This window comes from Vipera ursinii (assembly GCF_947247035.1).
Source record: "Vipera ursinii genome assembly, chromosome: Z".
Taxonomy (NCBI): Eukaryota; Metazoa; Chordata; class Lepidosauria; order Squamata; family Viperidae; genus Vipera; species Vipera ursinii.
The window spans coordinates 89513205-89538922 of NC_139517.1; the positions used below are offsets into that span (position 1 = coordinate 89513205).

The 25718-nt window shown below is 36.1% G+C and overlaps 1 protein-coding gene across 2 annotated transcripts in view; it reads right to left on the minus strand.

Annotated features, from left to right (window-relative positions):
* Positions 1-3673: 3673 nt before the first annotated feature.
* Positions 3674-25718, minus strand: part of SNX10 (sorting nexin 10) — a 53567-nt gene continuing 31522 nt past the window's right edge. For both annotated transcript variants that reach the window (XM_083378203.1, XM_083378204.1), the window contains 3 exons: positions 24083-24181; positions 6179-6391; positions 3674-5756 (listed from right to left, as the gene is read on the minus strand). In XM_083378203.1, the coding sequence (XP_083234329.1) occupies positions 5675-5756; positions 6179-6391; positions 24083-24181 (394 nt within the window). In that variant the 3' untranslated portion in view covers positions 3674-5674. The remainder of the gene's footprint in view (positions 5757-6178; positions 6392-24082; positions 24182-25718) is intronic.

Genomic DNA, 25718 nt, shown 5'->3' on the forward strand with positions numbered 1-25718 from the left:
GGGTGTCAAACTCAATTTCATTGAGGGCCGCATCAGCATTGCTGTTGCCCTCAGGGGGCCGGGTGGGTATGGCCAGGGTGGGTGTGGCCTACTGGGTGGGTGTGGCCAGAGTGCGTATGGCCTACTGGGTGGGCGTGGCCAGCTCTACATCATTCGCATCAAGGGTGCCTATGGGGGCCTGGGCAGGAGTGGGACAGATCTGAGGGTATCTGGCAGAAGAAAGGTCTCTGGGCCAGGGCCAAGGCAGTGGGGGCCGTTCCCTCACTGTTTCCAGGATGGCTTCGCGGGCCACATGAAACCACTTTGCGGGCCGGATCTGGGCCCCGGGCCTTGTGTTTGACATGTATGAGTTAGATGATTAGCTTTCTTAGCTATCAAATTACACATCTATGCTATTGCGGCTTATTATTGAGATTTTATCATGGTTTTACCCTAATTTAATATTTTATCTCATCTATTGTATTGCCCACATACCTTATATACAGGGCTTTTTTCCTCATAGAACGCTCAGAACAGAGTTCCGGCACCTTTTTTGGATGGAACCTTGTAGGGTAGGCAAGGCGGGTTGTATGACATGTGTGAGTTCCGGCACCTTTTTCTTTTACAAAAAAAGCACTGCTTATATACATGTATTTGTTGATGATTTAAACACATATTTATATTTGTACATATAATACGTTTTATCAATGTCGTATATAAGTGACTGTATGATCCATGCCATACAATAAGTAAATAAAAAGTAGGACCTGATCTTTTGACCCTCTGGTTTTTGGCTGGTTGACTGATTGATTGAGTTTGGTTTGCTACTTATCTTGCCTCAAGGTAACTCTGGGCAACTTACAACATTAAAAGCCAATAAACCCATGAAATATTTCTAATAACAGTAAAAATACAATTAAAAAGATGGGCAGGAAGGAAGCAGGCTGCACAATGTGGGAAGGGGGGTGTCTTTTCTTAATTCATCAATCACCTCCAGCATGATGCACACACTGAAACACAAACTACTGTAATTACATTGAGTTCATAACTATACTGAGCCAGAGTACCAAACTATTTGCTTATATGATAGAAACTGAACTCCAGTGACATGACAAATATGTAATAAGTCATTTTCAAGTCACAGATGAAGTCAAACTGAGGTTTGCCTGTAGGTAGTTTTAACTACTGTGTGATGTTAACACCAACCAGTGGCCTCATAAGCCTTAGTTTATACTTAATAACTTGAATGAACCCTGTAGCTGTGATTCCTTCAGTATATCATGTTTAAGCCAATCATATCTTAGCGTGTTGCATGGTCATGTGATATATGAAGATTTTTTATTTCAAGAGCAGCTTGAGAAATTACTAGGCTATGCCTTATTCTGAAAAAATCATGGCCACTGAGAATGGAAGTCTTGCTGTCTCTTCTTTAGAAAAGGTGTCTTAGGTTTGGATTTTTAAGGGTATTTTTAAACATGCAATCTTTCTCGTTTTTGAAAGGAGTCCAATCTCCCAAACCAGGCTTGCAAACACATCCTGCTTTTCTTTCCCAGCGTTTAAGCTCCTGTATCACTGCACAGCGCTGAGAAAACAATAAGCCTCTTCTGCTGTCCGCCCTCCCCTCACCAGCTCTGCTGACCTTTATTTCAAGGAGTCATCCGACTACCTCGGTCCCTGCACAGAGAACGACAGCCGGCTGCCTATGCCTTTGCATAACAAAAGCCCACCATCCAGCCGACGCCTGGGAATGTCGTCGTCACCCCTCGCCCTCCTTCCCTGTCTTTCCCCCCCCCCCCGCTGCCCCCAAAGCATATTTGCCTCTAATTTTCCAGCCTCCTGTGTCTGTCATTTCGTACATTCATCCAAAAACGCGGGGGGGGGAGGGGAGGGGAGGAAGCAATGAAGTATTTGCAAGGAGAACGAAGCCTTGAAAATCCTTTGTCGTTTGCAACCCCGTCTCCGCATTGATGTTCCAGGGCGACCGCATCGCTTTCTGGGAGGAGGGAGGGAGGGAGGGAGAGGCGCGCGTTGACGGATTCTCTATGGGCTTTTTGGAGCAGCGGGCTACTGCTCCCTTGATTTTGGGCCGTTGCTATGGGTTACGGGATTACGGTCGGCGACAGGCTTCTCTCTCTCTCCCTGACAAACAGCCCCCAGCAAAGCTCAGGCACATGGAGGGCGCCTGGAACACACATTCCCCGGGCGGGAGGGGCAGCGAGCGAGCGGGCGAACGGCGGCGGCTGCTGCTGCTGCTGAACGCGCGCCGGCGGTTCCGCGTGCGGCATTTGCAGCTGCGGGGAAAAATGTCCAGCATGTGGGGTTGAAAACAGGGGGGCGGGTGGAAGAAAAAAAATGGATCGAGGCCTTGAGGTAAGAAACCAGCGAACTGCTATGCTGTGTGCCAGGTCGAAGGTGCAAAACTGGCCCACGAAACCAGGGTTTGGAGAGAGAGAGAGAGAGAGAGAGAGAGAGGAACGCTTAATGGCTAACTGATGACGAGGCATTCCTGTTTCGCTTCTCCTAAAGTGAAGCCAGATGGCTTACGGATGGATTATTTTTTTGCTTCGTGCAGGGAGACGGGGGAATCTTGAAGCCGCAGGCGATCCCAAAAACCGGGGAACGGAGGTATCGCTGAATAGAGTATCTTTTTTTAAAAAAAAAAAAAAGAAAATCCTATCCAGCATAACAATTAACAATGAGAGGGAAAGTTTTTGAGCTTGAAGAGGCGGTTTTGACGGCGCAATGCTAAGCAGTTGGGTTGTCTGTTGCTACTGTGTTTGCAAAGCAGAGAAGGCCAGCAAGGAAAGGGTTACGCGGAAAAGTTAAGATGCGTCAGCCCGTGTCCACGGATTCTTTCTTACCCGCTTGGCCTTTTGCAATGATAATTCTGTTTTTCTGATTTCATGAGGTTAAACTCGAGAGCTAACCAATTCTTCCTAGTTGATGGACAATTGTAGGTAAAAAGAATTACATTCCCCAATTATTTCTAATCGACATAAAATGATGAGGAAGAGAGAGTCATGTATCCGCAGAGGAGCTAAGCGTATTCGAATAATAAAAAGGTGTATAGAATTTCTTTCCTCTTTAAATTTTGTAAAATATGATCTTCTAAAAAGAAAGGGCTGTCAAATCCACGCTTTATAAGGGATTTGTTAGAAAAAAACGAACAAAAACTTTAAAAAATTTAGGCAAAGTTAAAAGTATCATTGCAAAAGCACTTTAAAAATACACTTTTGAAAAGTGGAATCATTAAGGAAAATATTAAATTAATGCACTACTGTTTAGAACTACGAAGAAAATAAGCTTTATACTCTGCTAGATATTTTTGCCTGCTTTACATGAATTTTACCAGATTTAACTTTATAAAATGAGCTGTACAAATAAATTTAAATTTATTTGTAAAGCTTTGTAATAGCAAGTTACAAAAAAAGTCTTCAGAAATGAAGGTGTGGGAATTACATAAAACCTATGTAAATCATAAAATTTGTCTTACCATAATATATTTAACAATAACAAAAATATGACTGGCAGACTATAAAAATACGTAAACTTAGAAAACAAATTCCTTTTCCTTGCTTTATAATGCATAAAAGGAACAATTTAAACCTGAGAGAGAACAAACTGAATCCCAAAACAGGACAAGCTATATATATCTTGCAATTTTCAAAATCAAGATCACAAAGACAAAAGTAAATCAAGATAGAAAATGTTTTATTGGAAATTTTAACAAAATAGAAGCATTTTCTAGACATTTTAAAAGTCCACACATTTGCGTTTTAAGTATTTCACTAATATTTGATAGACATAAAATATTTAAAGGGTCATGCTGCAATCAGATACACTCTAAAGTAAACAATTTAGATGGATTTACATCATGGTAACCATGTAGAGGTTTGCTGTATAAAAAGTATGAATATAGTAATACTGAAGCAACATGATTAATATGCACAGTATTGATAAACCAAATGACAAACTGCATCAAATCCAGCAATTCATAGTGGAATTTTAATGTAACAGTGGTTCCCAAGCCTTCTATTTGCTGTACTTAAGGCTGAAATAATTGTTTATCCTCCAGCAGGCATCAATTAAATGACATCACATAAGTCTTTACACATCATATACTAAAATTAGCAATCAATAAATTTATAGCATACACATTGCTTCAAATTGCTTGACAGTAATAGCTGTAGATTTCTATAATTTTAATAGGTGACAATATCATTCCATTTTCTTTGGTCTTTTTTAACCTTTCCTCAGTTAGAATGCCTTTTGTTCATTTTACTGTAACAGTAGCAAACGCTGCACTTGTGATTTTACTTACATGTTCAGGCTGTTACCTAAACATACGTACCTAGCACTTTTTCTTATTTAGGCCTAAATAGTTTTATCCAATTCAATAAAATAATCTGCAAGATTATTTAATGCTCAACCATAATAGCAAAAGGATTGTTGGCTCTAAATATTTGCTATTTCTTCCCCCTCCCCCATCCCAAAATATACTCCATGACCTTCAAAAAGTATTACTTAATATGAATAGAATAGGATAATTAGTTCCATAATAAATACATTTTTTTGGATTGGGTGTCAGTTAATTTTACTGAAGATTTCTAAAATGAATTGAGTTCAGCTAGATACTTTCAACCCACATATCCCTAAAAAAATTAAATTATCTTTTGGAATTTCCTGCTCCTCTGGCTAAATCAAGAGAAATTTGAAAATAGAGCATAACACTGTTATAATGCAAAGAGAGTTTGCTATACAACATTGTTTCTTTATTGCATCAAAGAGCAAGAGGTACTAGGTTCTTTCAACCTAGTGCCCTCGAATGTGATGTACTTCAATTCCAAAAAGATAAAATAATGTTTATTGTCATTTTTTTATTGTGAGCACACTGGGCCACATTCAAAATGAAATTCTGTTGCCTGCTGTCCGTGGGAGTATGGGTCTGAGATATATATTTACATGATTTGTGACAATTGTTGGGCAAGCTTAAACCTACTGACTTCAATTGCATATAAGCATACCGACTTAAGCACTTGATGATACTCTGTAACAAAGTGTTGAAATACTGAACATTATAACAGTGTTCAAGTAGTTATTGAGATGAAGCTAATATTTTAAAATGTTTATTTAAAACTAATTTGGTCATTTATTCCTGTATTGCTGAGTACATACACATACTTACCTGGCAATAAGTATCATTAAAAACTGTTGTTGTTGTTGTTTTTTTAAAAAATTACATTTTACATTCAGTTAAGGTTGGTTTGTACATTATGATGGAATTATGTGGCTATATTATCATTTAAAATGCCAAATGAAAATAGAATTTGTACATTTTGAGGTCAGATATTCCAACATATTTCAACATCATTCATTCAGAGATTTTCTCTGCTCTCTCTTATAATGACCCCCAAAGGATTACATCAGGAAATCTAAGATACTGAAGGTGTCTCTACAGATGTAATTCATAACTGTTCAGTAACATAAATCAGGTATTTCCTGCTTGGCCTGCAAAATGACTTGGACTATTATTTTCATAATTCCCAGCCCATACAACCTCTACTGCAAAAACTGTATATTTTTCAAAACTGTTTTAAAAACAAAAAGCACGTGCTTTGGGAAGTAGTTTGAAGGATCACATGCAACTTTCAAGTTATGCCTGTTAATCCAGGAACAGTAGGGTGCAAATAATATTTCAGAGTTCTTCATGAGCTGTGCTTGCCTTATGTCTGTGTGAATTGCTATCATCGCCACTGTGTTCAAGCCCAGAGGATGAACTGCAGAGAAGAAAAAAAAAGAGGGGGGGGGGAGAATTGGTTTTCACAACACACTCAAAGCCTGAGTAACAGAGGAGAACTTTAATTATCCCCAGTCACAAAAGAGAGACAGGAAATTTGGACTTTTAATTAGTCATTTGGAGTGCAGTTGGATATTTTTTTTTAGCGAGATAATTTAAACGCGAATAATTCAAGTCTGACTAAATGAAATTCACATAATCAGAATGCAGATAATTGAATTTCTACTGCATTCATTAATTCAATGTGGAGGTGTATGCAAAGACTTCTATGATGAGCTGTCACAGCTCAATAAAATCTCAGTCAATTAATTTTTCCATTATCTTAGCATTGCATCAACAACAAAAATGCTGAAGTGTTTTTATTATCATGTATGCCTGTTTAGCAGAATGTAAGGAAGTTACCTCTCAGAATCTGAATCGGCATAATTTTCTTTTTTCTTCTCTTCATGTTCTACAGGAAATCGTCGTTTCAAACAAGCAAAGTCATGGATTGCTTCAGCCACAGAATATTTTGTATTTCCAGATACACAGGCCTCAATGTCTTCAGGATTCAGCTGTGTTTGTACGAAGAGATGAAGTCTACTGTCTGAAAGCAAAACTGGATTCTGGAGTACCCTTTAAAAATACAAAAATTTCAGCTGCCTTCCAAGAACATTTACTCAATATTTTTTGCCTTAAAATTAGTTTTAACTTCATACTCATTGCAGTTTGAATGCAGTAAAAATGTTAGAATGTTTGAGTAAGTGATACTTACCTTTATTAAAGTATTTGGAATTTTAGGTGAGTAAAAAAACATGAAACCAATAGTTATGAACATCTGCTATATAAGTAATTTTCAAGGATTTTTTTTAAAAAAATATCCATCTGTTGCTACCATGTGGATCAATTACTACATTGGCTGGGGGAAAGAATGTGCCTCTGAATGTGTGGGGGAACTAACAATATGGGAAATGATGCATAATCAGTAATTTTGAATATGTAATAAAACTATTGCCTTAAAATAGGGGCATTATAGAATTTACAGAAATTAAATGCCTATGCAAAACAAAAATTTATTTTGGAAATATATCTATTTTTCTGTATAAAATATGAAAAAAATAGTTTACCACTATGAATGTTACGTTTAAGAGTGATAAAACTATTTGAGATGAATGTGGAAAAAAATCTTTTACTTCAGGTAATTTTTAAAAGTGTTTTGACTCTAGCATATAATATTTTAAATGAGAACTCCCAATTCAGCAAATATTTAACAATCTAATTTTATTCAACATTAAAATACATTTCTATTGGTTTATTTAGTTCAGCAAATATAAATCCCAAAGTAACATTATTTCAATATTAAAATTATGGAAGTTTCTCAGATCCCTTGCTTTTTTACTTAATATTTGTGGATGTCAGTTAATTACTTGTATCATTCTGAATAACAGGGTAGTAAAGTAAACAATTTCAGGAGTCCAGATAATAATTGGCAAGCATTTAGGATAATTTCTACCAGAGAATTCATTATTTTAATATGAATAACCAATGCTATACTCTGCCTTCTGTGCAAGGTTATCTCATAATCCTGTTCTAGAGGAAACACATTTGGATTAATTCTATTAAAAATAGCTGTGAGAGGATCAATATGGACATGCAGCCTTCCTAACCTGGTGCCTTAGAGACATTACGAACCCTACATTGTCATCAAAACAATGGGACCTGTAGTCTAAAATATTTCAATGATGTCAGATTAAGAAACTCTGATACAGTGAATATTTTGATATTCATCAGGTCAATAAAACAGAAAGCAAGTGCTGGAACTATTTCCTGCAGGCTAAATAATATGAAAAATAATGGCCGTGGCATACCCTTGAGTGGAAGGAAGACAGAAATTAAATCATTTCAAAATTGAGATGATAGAGAAGAGAGAAATAAAATGAGGTTTAGACCAGTCTCAATTATGTGTGCTAGAAAAGAAATACAAAGGCATCTCTTTTTGACCTACATAACCAACTTACATATCTAAGCAAACAAAACAAAATTAGGAAGTTTGCAGAATTTTAATCTCTCAACAGCTAGGCAAGAGAATAATGAAATTAATATTGAAATTCTAATTATTCCACTAAGTATATGTAATGTCATGATGCACATATAAAGGGAATTGTACTTGTATCATGATGCCTGCTTCATCATTTGCCCCCACAATGGACATCCATACTCATTTGTTTCCTGAATTTAAGTCCCCACTTAACCATAAATGCCCTTGGATTTTTCTTCATTCTAGCCAAGCCCACTTAAGTTTAACCCACTTTACAAGGTTGTTATGAAAATAAAATTGGGGAGGGGGAATCATGCATGCTACCTTGAGACCTTGGGGAAATAAAGTGAAATATAAATGAAATAAACACGAAGCATACCAATCCTTGAAACTGTTCTCCCTTAAAATCAAAACTAGTCTACTCACTTACTTCCTCCAAGTTTCTAATTTAGTCTTTAAAGCAAGGACATCTTGGATAATACAGAATTTTATCAGTGCCTGAAGCAGCAATCCTGTCTGGAACCACCTCAACCTCCAGTTGAGGGCAAGGTAGCACCTTGATGTAAAAAAGCAGGTTCCTAGACTTGTAGATGTCCATTTTTTTTCTGCTGTGAAAATATATTCTGCATATGCATGCTCAGAACACTACTGAACATTTGTCATGCAGCAGCTCCAATACAATACTTGAAAGGATGCAATGAAGAGCTGTGTTCAGAGAATGCTTTGCCTAAGCGACAATCAAATCAAAGGGTTCCCTCCTTTTGTACAGATATAATTCATATACACAGACAACACTGCTCCGATATATTATCTAATTGCATGCACATTAACGTAAACATGTAGGAAGCTCAGATATTTGTCAACTCTAGCGTATTCAGCTAATTGCCATGGTCATTAAAGGTGCTGCATATGTCATACTCCTCAGACCACAATGATGGAGATAAAGGGGACAAAAATTTACTGATAATCTAACTTGGTATTTTATCTTAATCATACATAGAATATTAAAAATTCTAAAATATTCAATATTTATTTTTGATCAAGTATAAATTGCCCTTTTCATCTCCAATACATCTGCATCAGTGTAAGATATTGGACATTGTTCATAAACAAAGGCACAATGTAGTAAAAAATAAGCAGTTTACTGGAAAAAATTACTATCTTCTAGAATTCATGAAAATCAGTTGGGATGCGAATGGTAACGTCCATGGCTTTAAACAAATGGTACATAATCTCAGCTTTACTTTCAGTTTCCAGATACACTCTTAATAGCTGAATCAAATTGTAATTTTATTTGATAAATACGGGGAAATGGTAAAGAATGTGGAAAGCAATCACATTAATGATATCTTTAAAATGTATGTTAATTAAAGTGTGAATCAAATTAAAACTATTTTTAAATGTCTATTTGTTCCCCAAAGTGTTTTGTTTCCAGTTAGCATACCTCTTACCTCACCAACCCATTGAAAGGTTAAGTGTAACCTTCATCTGAAAAATATATGCAACTTTACTTTAAATTCAATTTCAAGCTGAATCATGTTACATTAGAAATCCCAAACAAACTAAGCATTAATCATCCCTCCCCCACAAAGAAGAAACCTATTTATTTCCTAACAGAATGTCATAACCAGATACTATTGTTTAAAGTATACATAAAATGATGGAGATAAAGAGGGGACAAAAATATTACTGATAATCCAACTTGGTATTATTTTATCTTAATCATACATGATCATACATACAATTTAATTCTCAATAGATATTTTCAGGGGTTGCTTTAGAAGTGTGATTGTGTCACCAAACTAAAACCTAAGTAACTGTTGATACGATTACACCACAGTTACTTCTTTGTTACTGTTTGAAATGCATTTTAGTTTCTTTATAAAATAATGGGTAATCTTTAAAATTGATTTTTGATGCTTTGAGGCACTGCACCACAAAAATAATGAACACTAATGTCAATGATATTGGACAGAAATTCATTTTAGCTTTATTTCATGTCCAGTGCAATTTTGCTAAGCCTTGAACTGCCAAAGCACTGTTATTAACTTGCTGGTAACCTAACATATGGGAACAGCAAGCAAAAGTGATAAGAGTACAGGTTGATCTAAGCACATCAAGGCTACCAGTAGCCCTCCCCTGCCACTACAATTCAATTTCCACTTTTATTTTTCACTGGATTCATTACTTTACAGTCATTCTTTTTTCTGCTTAATAGTGCCATCTGGAGGCTTAAAACTGATCAGATCAAAGATAATAAATTAAAAACATGTAGGGTATCTTAGAAATGCAAACATGTCAAGTGTGAACAGACATGTATTGAAAGATCTGTAACATCTTTCTGTCTGTCCTTTGAGGTAGACCAGGTCAAGAAAAGGGCACTGCAGAAATTCCAGAAAGGCTCTTTATTGCAACAAAATAAAAGTAACATAATCTTACTGCAATATTGTTTCTATCCCATCTTAAACAAAATCAACATGGGATTATTTTGAGGCTTTTTTTTCCAAGTATCCCTCTATTTCAAAACTCTTCCTACTGTTTAGAAAGAACAATATTTAATATTTGCTCTTTATATCCATGATGCAGATTTTAATTGGAAAGGGGGAGTTTAAATCATGGTTTGATCAGCTATTATGCCTTTCCCCATCTTGCCTTGTACACTTGGCTTCTAGTTTACTGGTTTGTAAACAGTGCCTTAGGCATCACAGGAGAAGGAATAAATGAAATCTGTTCCTTCTTTCCACATATCTTAATAGAGATGTGGGGAAACCAAATCCACATGATAAATTTGAATACAAGTAGTCTAATCCCTTATCCATCTTACTGTCTGGCTGTGCTAAGCTATAATGTGGCTAGTTTGAGTTTGGCTTAGCATGAATCATAATATAGAGAGGATGTTTATATATCTGAATCTCACAGTTGTCATTTGTTTTAAAAAATTCTCTAATATTAGATTATTTTACCATACTGTTGAATAGTATGGCACTATGGTAGTATATAATATGTAGCTATAGATAGTACTTGAATTACAATCATTCAGCAGCAGTTACGACAGTGCCAAATAAATGGTTAGCTCCAATCCAGTTCCAGTGAGCCCAGCACCCCCACAGACATGTGTCAATTTAGCACAACAGTTGCAGCATTGCACATCACATGATCTCAATTTGCAACCTTCCCTGCCAGCTTCCCACAAGTCAATGGGGAAGCCGGCAGATAAACTTCCCCACATCTCTGCACAGCACTCACTGCTCATTAATCTCCTTCATTTGGCAGCAACCACATAACTTGCCTACCCTCTGCTTGTAAACAACCCGAGATTATGTAATTTCCTGCTAGTTTCCTCCCTGACTTTGATTGTGAGAAGCTAGCAGGGAAGTGCGAGTAGGTACTTACTTAATGACTCAATGACAGTATCCCAATCCCAACTGTCATCTTCCTGTACCTCAGCCTTAGTAATTTAAATGCATTACCGTAATAGGGATTTTTTAAATTTTGCAAGTAAGCATAGGAGATGTTGAAGTTATGTACGCAACCATTTCTTCCGGTGTTCATGCAACACAACTTGTCAGCTTTTTGATCTGGCTCTTCTTTACAGTTATCAGAAAAGTTAATTAGATTGCAGAGGGCTGCCAAGGGAAACTTGGTTTCATCTAATAATCTGAGATCTCAAAAGCATAGTTTGCAGCCCTCTGTTGGGCAGAAATAGCCATAGCTGAAATATATTAATTCCAATTACTTAACTGCATATGTGGGTGAAGAAACAAACTTTCAATTCTATTCATAACTAGCTTTCTATACGCTTTTAAAAAATTATTTTATCTTCCACTTTAGTCTAAGCAATCACAGGTGACAATGAAGCCTTCAACAGCAAATCGGCCTAGTTGATACAAATGTTCTGCAATGTTCACAAACATTTCAACTGTTGAGACAAGGACAAACACATTCTAAATTGGAATATTTAGAAACTGTATTTTGCTGAAAGAAGCAAAAATCACTATGGGTATAGTGATGGAGAGAAATGCAAACAAACTGCGAGGGAGGGGGGCAGACTGCAGTCCAAAACAATGACAGGATGGAGAGATCAATGCAAAGAATCAGTTGAAACAGAACTGCTTAAAGAACAAAAAGTTTAAAAGGAATGTGATGGAAAACAGGAATTTAGTTGTTTTTTTAAAAGGCGGTTAATAATCACCAGGATGGACAATACAAATTGTTCAGAATATGATGGGCTGAAAATTGACTTGAAATAAAGGGAAGTTTTTTTTAGCACCACTGAATAAGAAAAAGTCTCTGGCCACTCAGTATCTCCTTTCCATAGATTCTATGTCTTAACCACTTTTTTAATGATTCTTGTGTTTTAAATAAGAAACTGGTTTACTATTAAACAAGAACTAGCATAATATGTTATTGTGATGGTAGAATAAGATCACACTGGAATGGTTGACATTATCCTCAGCAGCTAATTTACCCTTCCAGTAAATTGATGTTTTGGCATCTGTGGCAGGCATTTTGTGATTGTGTGACTATTTGTGAAATGAGCCTTACCACATCTTCTAAATGCACTTCCAGCCTCAAATCTATCTCTGTATCTGTGAAGTAGCTACTATCTATCTATCTATCTATCTATCTATCTATCTATCTATCTATCTATCTATCTATGTTTGTTTACTTGTTTACTTATTTATTTATTCATTTGTTCGTTCATTCATTCAATCAATCATTTATTTATTTATTTAAAATGTATATGCCCCCCCCCCTTCTGCCAATCTTGCTGTCCAGGGAGACTGTGGGTGGCTTACTGTCATACACATAGAATCTCATTCACAGGAGGCCAGAAAATTGCTCTAGCTTATGATGTATGAAAGAAGAAAAGCAGAATAATTGTCAAGGGTATCACAGATATTAGGCCCATAACTCCTATTAGTCTCAAATTGCTTAAGGCAGTACTGTTGTGGGACTGATGGATGTTCTGGGCTAAAACTGACAAGATTCAGATTGGAAGGAGGCTAATTAAAACCTTGCTCAAATACAGACATATGTGAAAAGGGGGGGGAGAAAATGGGAACAGATAAGCACTAAACTGACAGTGTTTGAACAGGTCTATGCTACAGTACTGTACTAAGACACAAGATAACTGGAAGTTTTCTTGGATCTTAAATTATAAGAGTTAAGGTGGTATCAATTACTTTGTATCAGACTCAGATATTATTAAGATATATTACACATATATACAAAATATTGGAAAATGTTAAATGTTGGTGCATGCTAGTGCTCAGTACAGATCTATGTATTGTTAAGCTCCAATTCTAAAACCTGCTCAGGTAGGAAGAGTGGAAAAGAGGCATGTACTTTCTTATTCAGATGTACTGCTTCTATTTCATTATATTCAGCCTAGAGAACTTACATATATTAAGAACGGAGTTCCAGAGATTAAAATAAACTTATTGTATATAAGGCAGTCCTCAAAACGTTTTGTTTATTTAAAATTTCTATGTGAAGTCTGGATGTTTTAAAAATAAAACCATATTTTTAAAATGTAAACAAAATGAGTAGTTGCTTTGTTTGGAGGGGGAAGATTGCAATGTTTTGTTATATATTTTGTAAACTATTCTGTTAGAAGAGAACATATAGCGGAAATGGACTGTAACCTATTCTAAATAAAACTTGTTTTTGTCTCTTATGTAGCCCAATATAGTAACAAGAGCATGCTTGCATGTGTGCAGAAAGCTAAAACACTGATTTGTTTTCAACAAATTTACTCAGCCTATTGACTTCATTTCTTGACTCTAGGTACGTGTTCATGAGAAATCTAATCTATGGAAACAAGCAAACACAGCCTGTGTTTTGGTGCCCTCTATTGAATACATACACAGACAGATTTCAACAGGACTTCATCAAAAATTCAGCCTACAGTAACATACCATAGATGAGGTTGCCCCTTTTTCCTCTTAAAAAAACAAATAAGTCTTAAAGTTTGAATACAGAGTTAATTAATCTTCAAAGTAGACTCTGTTAAGAATAGGCTCAATGGTTCTGGTGGCGCCGCCGCGCTGATGGCGGCTTTCTTTTGGCCACCTGTCTTGGGATTTCGTGAAAAGCACGCCGAGACAGCGAAAATCAGCTCTCCCGCGGCTTGAAAACCTCCCCCTCGGGAGAAGAGGGGGAGGAGAGTTCTCCTCAGGTAGAGGTAGAGCTCCCCTAGACCCCCTTAATTATTTGGAGGTCGGAGGGTGAGAGCTCCCTTGGAGTCCAAGGCTTTCTCCGCACCCACGCCTTTGTTCCGAGCTTAGGAGCGAAGCAAGACGCCGTATCCACATCTGCTATTTAAAGTGACTTGTGAGTAATTTAAAAGCAGACAGAGCTGACCAGGAGAAGTCAAAATTGCAAGTACTGGAAACTTTAACCCGGGGAGAATTAATCTTCTCCATATTTTAATTTGATTAAAAGGGGAAAAATGGCGCCGGAATGCTGTTTCTTTGTGTGAAAGGACAGTGTCAAGAAAGAGATACATTTGGCAACAAAGTTTAAATAACGTATCGGATTTCGTGTATTCAAGAGCTTTTATTTTTATTTTATTTTTAAAGAAAGAATTCTTACAGAATATTCTTTTCTTTTTTCCTTTTTCTTTTTTCTGGGACTTTGTTTTTACTTTTTTTTTAACTGCTGATTTTTTTGAAGGGAAAAGTGAAACTTATAAGAAGTGGATTTTTATAAGCAGGAAAATGGCTTCAAAGCGTTTGGTAATTTCTGCTGTTTCTAAAAGTACAATCTCCTCTCCTGTAACACAACCTGCAGTGCAATCTACAGCTAAGCCTAAATCCCCTCCACCTTCTCCCCCACCACCAATTTACGCTTAAAGATATTCAAGATGCTTTAAAGCAAGCAACACAAGAAATAAAGGAGGAGATGGCTGATCTCCTTGACAGTAAAATGAAGGAGATGGCTGACCTCCTTGAGAATAAAAATAGAGAGATGAGGGAAGACATACTGCTTGCACTTCAAGGGTTGGCTACACATATTGAACGCTTGGATGACCGAGTGGATGAAGTTGTGGAAAATACTGAAAAATTAGAAAGCAGAGTTGTTAAAGTTGAAAATAAGATTGATAGAACAGAGGAAGAAGTGACCATCTTACAATATAGAGATATGGAATTTGCGTTGCGAATAAGAGGATTAAAGGAGGATCCATGAGAAGATTTGCAAGAGGAGATGGCAAAAGCTATAGCTCCCATTTTGGGATGTAAACCTGAGGAGTTATCAAGAGAGATGGATAAGATATTTAGGGTCAATTCTTGGATTGCGAGGCAGAAAAATTTACCCAGAGATGTGGTTATTTATTTTTCTAGGAGATCACTTCGAAATGCAATTATTCAGGCTTTTTACCAACAGAGATTTCAAATTGCAAATCAAAACATTATAATCTTAAAAGAAATAAAAAAAAATTTCTTAGAAAAAGAAAAGATTTTGCTTTTCTGTCTGAGGAGCTTAAAAATTGACATATCCAGTTTAGATGGGAGATACCTATTGGAATAGTGGTGAATTATGCAGGGACACGATATAGACTTAATACAATTTCAAAGGCAAAAGATTTTTATACTTATGTCCTGAAAGCAGGTTCACCACCATCTCCACGACCTAGGAGAATAGAAGAAAGGCTGGAAGATAAACAACCAGTTGAAGGTGCAATGTCACTGGCTGTTGGAGATTTACTGCAGGCTGAGCCTATTGAACAGAGTTTGGTGTTAAAGGATGACCCAAACGAACAGAGGATGGATGACTCGGGATGCATATAGACGTAAAGAAAAGGAGCAGAAACAGAAGGCTGATTCTGGACCAACAACACAAGGCCTGGTTATTATAGAGCCTGTGGGAGGGGCACGACCGAAGAAATCGACAGCAGATCTTCAGGCAGTGTTCCAGAGGCTTCAGGCCACTAAGGATGGCAAAGCTTTTGACATGGAATGTTAATGGCCTGAATTCACCACAAAAAAGAAAGTAAGTATTTCACTACCTGAAACAACATAAAAATGACATTGTTTGCTTACAAGAGACTCATATTGCTGCAAAAGATCAGAAGTATTTGATTAATTCTCAGTTGGGATCACATTTTATAGCTTCTGCCCCAGATAAAAAAGGGGGAGTGGTTATTTATTAAAGAAGAGACTTATCGGCCAGATTAATTGAATCTGCTACACAAGGAAGATATGTTATTATTGAATTAGTGTTACAAGGTAAGAAAGTTCTTATTATTGGATTATATGCCCCTAATCAACAGCAAAAAAAGTTTTATAAATTTTTACATCACAAACTAATTCAATTGGATTATAAATCTGTTATTATGATGGGTGACTGGAATGGTGTTTTGGACTCAAGTAAAGACAAGAAGGGATCTTTTAAAAATTCTCCTAATCATTCTAAATTGCCTAAAGCTTTTTTTTTATTTGAAAGATGACTTGGAACTAAAAGATATCTGGAAGGAACGGAATGTGGTAGATAGAGACTTTACTTTTTTCGGACAGGCACCAATTGTTTTCCAGAATTGATTTTTTTTAAATTACTACTGATCTTTTCTCCAGCATGAAGAATGTTAAGATCTTTCCTAGAACATTGTCGGATCATAGCCCTGTATGGTTGGAGTTATTCGCTGAAGATGGGAATAGAAGATCTTGGAGACTGAATGAAAACTTATTTAGATATGAGGTGCTTTCGCAGAAATGTAGAGAACATTTGAAAGATTTTTTTGCTTTGAATATGCATAAAGGCACATCGATGGAAATGGTTTGGGATGCTAGTAAAGCTTATATGAGAGGGGTTTTGATTCACATGAATAATGGATATAGGCGTAAGCAGACGCAAAAACGTAAAGAGCTTGAAGAAGAGATTAAATTGAAGGAGAAAGCTCTTATTTTGAACCCATCAGATAAGAGATTAAGGGTTTCCATAAATTTGTTGAAAGAGCAATTTAATATGTTAATGGCTGATCAGGTTGCAACTAATTTGCATTATGTGAAACATAATACGTTTTGTAATGCAAATAAGCCTGGCAGGTGGTTGGCTTATCAATTAAGGAAGAAACAGAAATTGCGTATTATAGAGAAAATAAAATAGAAAGGTAAAGAGGTATATCAACAAAAGTTGATTAAAAAGAGTTTTTTAGATTTTTATGCAAAATTATATGCTAGTGAAAATATACAAGCTTTAGAAATAGATAAGTATTTACAGGAAGCACATTTCCCTAGACTTTCAAATGAACAACGGAAGGAGATGAATCGTTTAATTACCTCTGAGGAAATCATTTTAGCAATTAAGCAGTTAAAAGTGGGTAAGGCTCCTGGTACAGATGGATTACCAGCAATTTATTACAAAATATTATTTGCAGAAATGATAGAACCATTAAAGGAACTGTTTAATAATATCCAGATTGGAGGAGAAGTGCCTCCATCTTGGAGACGGGCTTTTATATCGTTGATTCCAAAGGAGGGCCAAGATCTTACCCAGCCTAAGAATTATAGACCTATATCGCTTTTGAATACAGATTATAAGATTTTTCCAAAATATTGGCAAATAGATTAATGCAAGTTTTGAAACAAATGATTCACAGTGATCAGTCTGGATTTATAACTGAAAGATATATGAAATATAATGTAAGACAAATTGTTAATTTAATTGAGTATTTGGATAAGAACAACCAAGTGCCTGCGGCATTGATATTTTTGGATGCTGAAAAAGCTTTTGATCAGTTGAATTGGCAATTTTTATTGAAAGTTGTTGATAAAATGAATTTTGGGGATAAATTATGACATTTTCTTAGGGCTATATATCAACAACAATCGGCACAAATTATACTTAATGGGGGATTAACAGAGGCATTTAAAATTGAAAAAGGCACAAGACAGGGATGTCCCCTATCACCATTGTTGTTTGTTTTAACATTGGAGATTTTATTGATTAAAATTCGTGAATCAACTATAATAAAGGGAATAAAAATAAAACAGAATGATTATAGGTTAAGAGCTTTTGCAGATGACTTGGTTGTGACATTATCTCAACCGACTCAATCGGTTATAGAATTGATGGAAATTATAACTCAATATGGGAAAGTTTCTGGTTTTAAGGTAAATAATAATAAGACTAAAATATTATCTAAAAATATGACTATGAATGAAAAGGAATCGTTAGTAAAATTGACAGGTTATGAAATAGTGAAAAAGGTTAAATACTTGAGAGTATATATTACAGCCTCTAATGTGAAATTATATAAGAATAATTATGAGACATTATGGCTAAAAGTACAAAAGGACTTAAATAATTGGAAAAAACTACAATTATCTTTGCTGGGGAAAATTGCAGATGTTAAAATGAATGTTTACCAAAGTTTCTCTTTTTGTTTCAAATGATACCTATATTGAAAAAGGATGCTAATCTGGATGAATGGCAGAAGGGTATTAATAAATTTATCTGGGCAGGGAAAAACCCAAGAGTTAAACTTAAGATTTTACAAGATGCACGAGAAAGAGGAGGACTTAAGGTGCTTAATTTGAAATTATACTATGATGCGGAGGTTTTAACACTGGTTAGTAATTGGCTTAATTTAACAAATAAAAGAATACTTTATCTTGAGGGATGGGATTTATTATATGGGTGGCATGCATATTTAATTTATGATAAAAATGTTGACAAGGCTTTTAAATCTCATATTTTAAGAAGTGCTTTATTGCGTGTCTGAAAAAAGTATTATTATAAGTTAAATTATAAAATACCAATTTGGGGGATTCCTGGACAGGCGATAGAGGGTGTATCTATGGGTGTGAGTTTGGATATGATTTCTTATAAGGAATTACTTAGATTGGTAGGGAATGATTGGCAATTAAAGTCGTTAGGTGAGTTAAAACAAGAAAATATTGTACAGTCCTGGTTCCAGTATACTCAATTGGAAGCTAGGTGGAAGTTAGATCAGAAGGTTGGCATTACATTAACGGATGAAAATTTGGTAAAACAGATTAAAGATCAAAATTGAGCGCATATAAAGAGAATTTACAATGCTTTAATAGATTTGGATTCGGAAATGGAATTAGTTAAAGATTGTATGGTAAAGTGGGCTCAAAATATTCAAGAACCGATCCCATTGGATATATGGGAGGTAATTTGGGTTAGAAATGTAAAATTTACCCAGGCCCAAAATTTAAGAGAAAATTTTTATGTTTTATAGATGGTATTTGGATCCTAAAAAGTTGTCTTGTATGTATCCTAATTTACAGCCCAAATGTTGGAGATGTGGAAGTTTGGATGCTACTTATTTTCACATGTGGTGGACTTGTAGAAATATAAACGCTTTTTGGATTAAAATTTGGTGGAATATTCAAAAGATTTTTAAGAAAAAGATAAAGTTTACTCCACAACTATTTTTATTGGGTGTTACTACAGATTATGATACTAAGGAAATTAACTTGATGTTGAACTTGATAACAGCTGCAAGGTTATTGGTAGGGCAATATTGGAAGAAGGATAGTTTGCCTACTATAGAAGAATGGACGGTTAAAGTGTCAAATTTAGCAGAAATGGCTAAGATTTCTGCTTAACTGAAGGATCATTCACAAGAAAGATACATTTCGGTCTGGAGAAGATGGATAGATTATATTCAGAATAAATATGGGACTAAAAAGTTCCATCTAGCCTATGAATAAATTTTAGATTGTTATTATTACTAGTAGTTTATTATAGTGGAATTTTTATTAATTTTAATTATATGGTATTATTATAATTTTTAGTATTAGTATTGTTTAATAACTTGGATATTAATTTGTTTATGTTTTTATTATTATTATGTCTACTTTTATTTTGTTTGTATTTATGTTAAAGGGGAGTTAAAGCGCATTATGAACTTGGTTATCTATATAGAAATGTAACAAAATAAAATAAATAATAAATAAATAGTTGGTTAATGTTAGTTAGATTATGATTATTATATTTGTAACCCTGTACTCAGCTCTGGGAAGTGGGGGAGGGAGAAGGGGATGGTTTTGGGTAGGTTGGTTTTGGGGATTATATTGAAACTTTTATAAAACTTTTTAATAATAAGAATAATAAGAATAATAAGAATAAGAATAGGCTCAATGAAACCAAATGGGAAATTACATCTCATTGATGTCAATGGTTTTGCTCCATGAACTGTTGGAAAATAACAACTCCTACTCCTCCATAACATATTATTATTCTTGAATAGAAAAAAAATCCAGGAACAAATTATGTTTATATTTAAATGAGAAACAAAAGTAAACATTGAGCTTGAAACAGCTGTTTCAAGTATTACTTTTCTTCTACTCTGACTTGATTTACAGATAGTCCTCAACCTACAATTCATTTAATGACCATTCAAAGTTACAACGGCACTGAAAAAGCGACATGACCATTCTTCACATTTACGAACTTTGCAGCATCCCCATGATCATGTGATCAAAATTCAGATGTTTGTCAACTGGTTCATATTTATGACCACTGCAGCGTCCCAGGGTCATGTGATCCCCTTTTGCAACCTTCTGACAAGCAAAGTCAATGGGGAAGCCAGATTCACTTAACAACCAGGTTACTAAGTTATCAACTGCAGTGATCCACTTAACAACTATGGTAAGAAATTTCATAAAATGGGGCAAAACTCACTTAACAAATGTCTCACTTAACAACAGAAAATTTAGAGCATTTGCAGTCATAGGTTGAGGACTACCTGTAGTTGTTTAATTCCTTTAACCATGGAACCTTGCAGAGAACCTTAGCAAATAACAGGCACAAAGGAGCAATTGGGACCGAAGGTAAGTTAAATGCGTGCTCCAAGATTGGCAGCAATTTTGGATATAAGCCACATCAGAACTACTGTTATCTAGAAGTCAGTTGGCAATTATGGTATCCTTGGTTCTTTTTTTTAATGTATTTCACACTTGAGTACCCATGCAAGATTGTGTTGCTGCATTCTGCAAGAAGAAATCAATTACTCCAGATCTCATAGCTTCCAGGAATTAAAGACTTCCTAGTAGTAGTAAGCCACCACTGGTGAGTCTTCAAGAAATAACAAGGAGAAAGTTCAAGGTTGACTCAGCCTTCCATCCTTCTAAGGTTGGATGGCTGAAGACCCAGATTGTTGGGGGCAATATGCTAACTCTGTAAACAACTTAGAGCAGACATGTCAAACTCGCGATGTCACGTGACATCATGCAACATATGGATATGGTTTTGCCATTGCCGGCAAAGGGGTGGACATGGCTTCTGGGCCGGCAGTTTGACACCCCTGACTTAGAGGGAGCTGTAAAGCACTATGAAGTGCTATTGTTATTATTATCAACTTTTCATCTGGGATCTGATATGGGGAGGAGGTAATGGAAATCATGTAATAAATTCTCAGAACTTGAAAAAGAGGGTGGCAATTTGATAATATTACAAGTACAATCTTTATCATGAAGATGAGCTAACCACTTGTCAATATATCACTAGGTAATTAGCAAGAGATTCAAGAAATTCCATCCTAAAGAATTTAAGAGATAAAGTGGACATTAAAATAAATATATCGTTATCAAGATTTCTGTAATCTGTAACTCTTCCTTCTGCATAAATCTTGTTAAAGAAGATTCCAAGAGGACTTTGATTCTAGTTATAAGTGGCTGCTAAATACTTGAAAAATAAAATAGGATAAGCTATTACAGAAAAGAAGGGACGTGGTGGCTCAGTGGGTTAGGACGCTGAGTTTGTCGATCAGATGGTCAGCAGTTTGGCAGGTCGAATCCCGAGTGCCGTGTAACAGAGTGAGCGCCTGTTACTCGTCCCAGCTTCTGCCAACCTAGCAGTTCGAAAGCATGTAAAAATGCAAGTAGAAAAATAGGGACCACTACGGTGGGACGGTAACAGCGTTCCGTGCGCCTTTGGCATCTAGTCATGCCAGCACCATGACCACGGAGACATCCTCGGACAAATGTTGGCTCTTCGGCTTTGAAACGGAGATGAGCACCGGCCCCTAGAGTTGGAAACGACTAGCACGCATGTGCGGGGGAACCTTTACCTTTACCTATTACAGAAAAAGTTAGATATATGGGGTCAATATTACTCAAATTTAAATATTTGAATTTGTGATACTTTTATACCTTGACAAGATGGTATAGAATAGGTATAGAATAGAAGATATAAATATGATATAAATAAAATATGAGGATAGCTGACTAGAGCAACTTTGGCATAGGTTCAGGAATAAATCTAACAAAACATATCATAGGTTTTATTGTGAGGTTTATACTGCAGTAATTAGGTAAAAGAAAAAAGAAGTGGAACTATCTTAAGAGTGTTCTTCTGGGCTGCAGGTAGAAAACCAAACTTCTAAAACATTTGGTTGATGCCCTGGTGCCATCTGAGCTGTTATGAGCAACTGGGTGGTCTTTAACAAACAAGTTCACTTGGATTTGTTCCAAGCTCAGTGTCATTTGGGGCAAAATGGCATGTCTTATTACTATCTATCTGAGGTCATCAATATGCTAGTTACATTCAGCTAATAACCTCAAGTCTGAACTATTTTATTGTGCTCTTCATGGGAGGTCCTTGAATTGTGAAAAAAATGGCAGGATGGTTGATGAATAGATCCTCTTTGAGATCGAGACTCTAGAAAGGGTACAGAGAAGAGCAACAAAGATGATTAGGGGGCTGGAGGCTAAAACATATAGGGAACGGTTGCTGGTATTGGGTATGTGTAGTTTAATGAAGAGAAGGGTGAGGGGTGACATGATAGCAGTGTTCCAATATCTCAGGGGCTACCACAAAGAAGAGGGAGTCAAGCTATTCTCCAAAGCACCTGAAAGCAGGACAAGAAGCAACGGATGGAAACTAGTCAAGGAGAGAAGCAACCTAGAACTAAGGAGAAACTTCCTGACGGTTAGAACAATTAACCAGTGGAACAACCTGCCTCCAGAGGTGGTGAATGCTCCAACACTGGAGGTTTTTAAGAAGAGATTGGACAGCCATTTGCCTGAAATGGTATAAGGTTTCCTGCCTGAGCAGGGGGTTGGACTAGATGACCTCCAAGGTCCCTTCCAACTTTTATTATTATTATTATTATTATTATTATTATTATTATTATTATTATTATTATTATTATTATCATCATCATCATCATCATCATCATCATCATTATCCTTGATTATTTCCATGTTGAAATAGCTTATTGATTGCCAATTGTCTTTCAAATCTAATTCAAGTTGCTGATGATGCTACTTTATATAGCTTATAGCAAAGCTAATTACAGGATTCCTGTTTCCATATACTCCACGCCATCAATATACCATGGGCATGTTTGATATCAAAAACTAATTTAGTTTTCTCTACTAACTAAGAAAAACACCTAACTCTACTTCTCCCCCTTCTCTACTCCCTTTTCCCTTCCCCATCTTTTCTGCTATTTACTTTGTATTTCAATTGTGTCATATATCATAAATTAATAATTTCTTAAAAAAATAATTTAGTTTTCTCTTTGTAATTTAGGAGGATCTCAAAGCCTTTTGTGTTTTGGCTTTCATGTGGAGAAGACTTCCTGGCCATATCTACCTAATGAGGCTGACATCAATTAAAATGTTTCAATCCATTTTGCCTAAGTAATGATTCTTGTATAGACTATCAAAGTCATCTTCCTTACACTCCAAAGCAGCCTTCTAAAAACAAAACATCTAAGTTGATTTTAAAAAAAAATATATATATAGCTAATATTGTTAACATTGTTAACAAATATCAATCTTTAAATTCTCCAAGAACCACAGAAAAAGAGTCACATGGCTCATGGCCTGCCATGCTTTACCTAATCTGATGAATGTCTAATATTCAACTATTGAAAGCTTTACTGCCATTTTTTCTTTAAAAACATCAAAGAGAATACTGGTTCTTTATTACCTCCACATGACTGACTACGGAGCATATCTTTGCCTTGTATGGATTAATTAAATTCTTTTGCTTTTCTTCACACTGCTAAAAAGATTAATTCATGTATCATTATTTTAAAACAACTTGGTTTTCAAATTCAATAATAATAATATACTATTTAACAAATTGTTGGTTCAAAAAAGGAAACCCCAAAAATTCAAATGCCAGCATAAAGAAAGCACATCTGCTATGTAAACTTCTTCCATAGATTAGAAGTACAAATTCATAATTATGGCCACAAGGTGGCTGCCGTGCACAAGAGATGAACTGGTATTGCAAGTATAAGAAATTAACAACTTCATTAAAGCCAATAAGCAACAAACAATTCTTAAAGTTAATCTACTCACTTTTGGAGAAATTCTTGCAAACCTTGGCGACGCTGGTCCACATGTTGGGAATTATTTGAATTAAAAAAGGGAGTTTTAGATGGAAGGTCTGGTAATTGTCTTTAAAAAAGGAAAAGAACAATTAGTGTTCCAAATGAATACATGACTGAAATTACTTTAGAAGAAATACTGGACTCTTTATCAAAAATAGAAAGAAAAACAGAAAAGAAAAAAAGCAGATTCATAATTAATTCATTCACTTATTCTGAACTACACCTCGGCAACCACTATGTAAGCTTGTATATAATCTAAGATGATCACTTACTCCTCTTACTATGTTTGTCATAGTAATTTTCTACTAACTCTATAAAATGCTTTCTTTTGGTCTACCAATGTGACAAAAAAGATTCTTATTGTGTGCTATATTTTTTATATTAGTTATACTAGCTGTATCTGTGCAACTTGACTGAGCCTTGGTTGAGCAGTGGGCTAATGCCTCCTTAAGTAACACCAGCTGCCTGCAATTAGTGCAGGTTCGAGTCCCACCAGGCTCAAGGTTGACTCAACCTTCCATCCTTCTGAGGTAGGTAAAATGAGGACCCAGATTGTTGGGGGCAATTAAGCTGACTTTGTAATAATGCTGCTTGGGGTGTGTGTGAAAGCCCTAATAAGCAGGCATATACATAGAATGAAGGCTACTGCTAAGCTTGTAAGCCACCCTGAGTCTTCGGAGAAGGGCGGGATATAAATGGAATTAAAATAAAATAAATAAATAAATTTCTGTGTCTCCTAAAAAGTCCACCTGTTCTGCTAATTGTGATTCTATAGTTGGACTTAACCTCATTTTTATTATCTTGGCATACATTTTCCCTGCATGGCTCAAGAATGAGATGCTTCAGTACTGTGTGTATTCTCGTTGGCACCTTTTCTTTTGCCATAATAATATTATTATTGCTGGTTGTCGGTCAGCGGATGCAGTTAGCTGTGTCCATGCTGCATTAAAGATTCTATATAGCCGGCTTCCGGATGGCAAGGCGACGCCGGAGGCAGCCATTTCTTGGCTGTCAGCCTCGCGGCTCCATAGAGCCGCCAAAAACAGTGCCGATCAGCTGTTCGGCGGCTTGGAAGCCCCCACCTCGGGAGAAGAGGAGGGGGTGAGCGTCCAGGTAGGGGTAGAGCTCTCCGGGGCCGCCAGAACTTAGAGTTTTGGTGGTGGAAGGATTGAGCCCCCCCGAAGCCTGGGCATGCTCCGGACTGCGAGGCGTCTCTGCTCCGGGTTTTTTGGAGCAGAACAGGGTGTTCGCAACCATCCCTGCTAGCAAGGAAGAGCTTATGAGAACGAGGACGCAGGCAGAGCGATGCAGGAGATTTTGGTGAAGATGATGTTTTGATCTTTAACTCAATGGACTTTGCTGAATCTGCATGTGAAAGTGAGTAGTTAACAATAGAGGGTGAAAATGGCGACTATATCTTCTAAAGTTCCTGCCCTGAGGCAGCAGTCTTCGGCGAAAACTTTATTGTCCTCTGCATCTGAATCTGTATCAGCTTTTACAGTAAAAGATTTGCAGAGTTTGCTCCAAGAAACTTTGGAAAAGCAAATGCAACAATTTGTTGAGATAATGGAGAAAAAGTTGGAGGAGAAGTTTACAGAGAAATT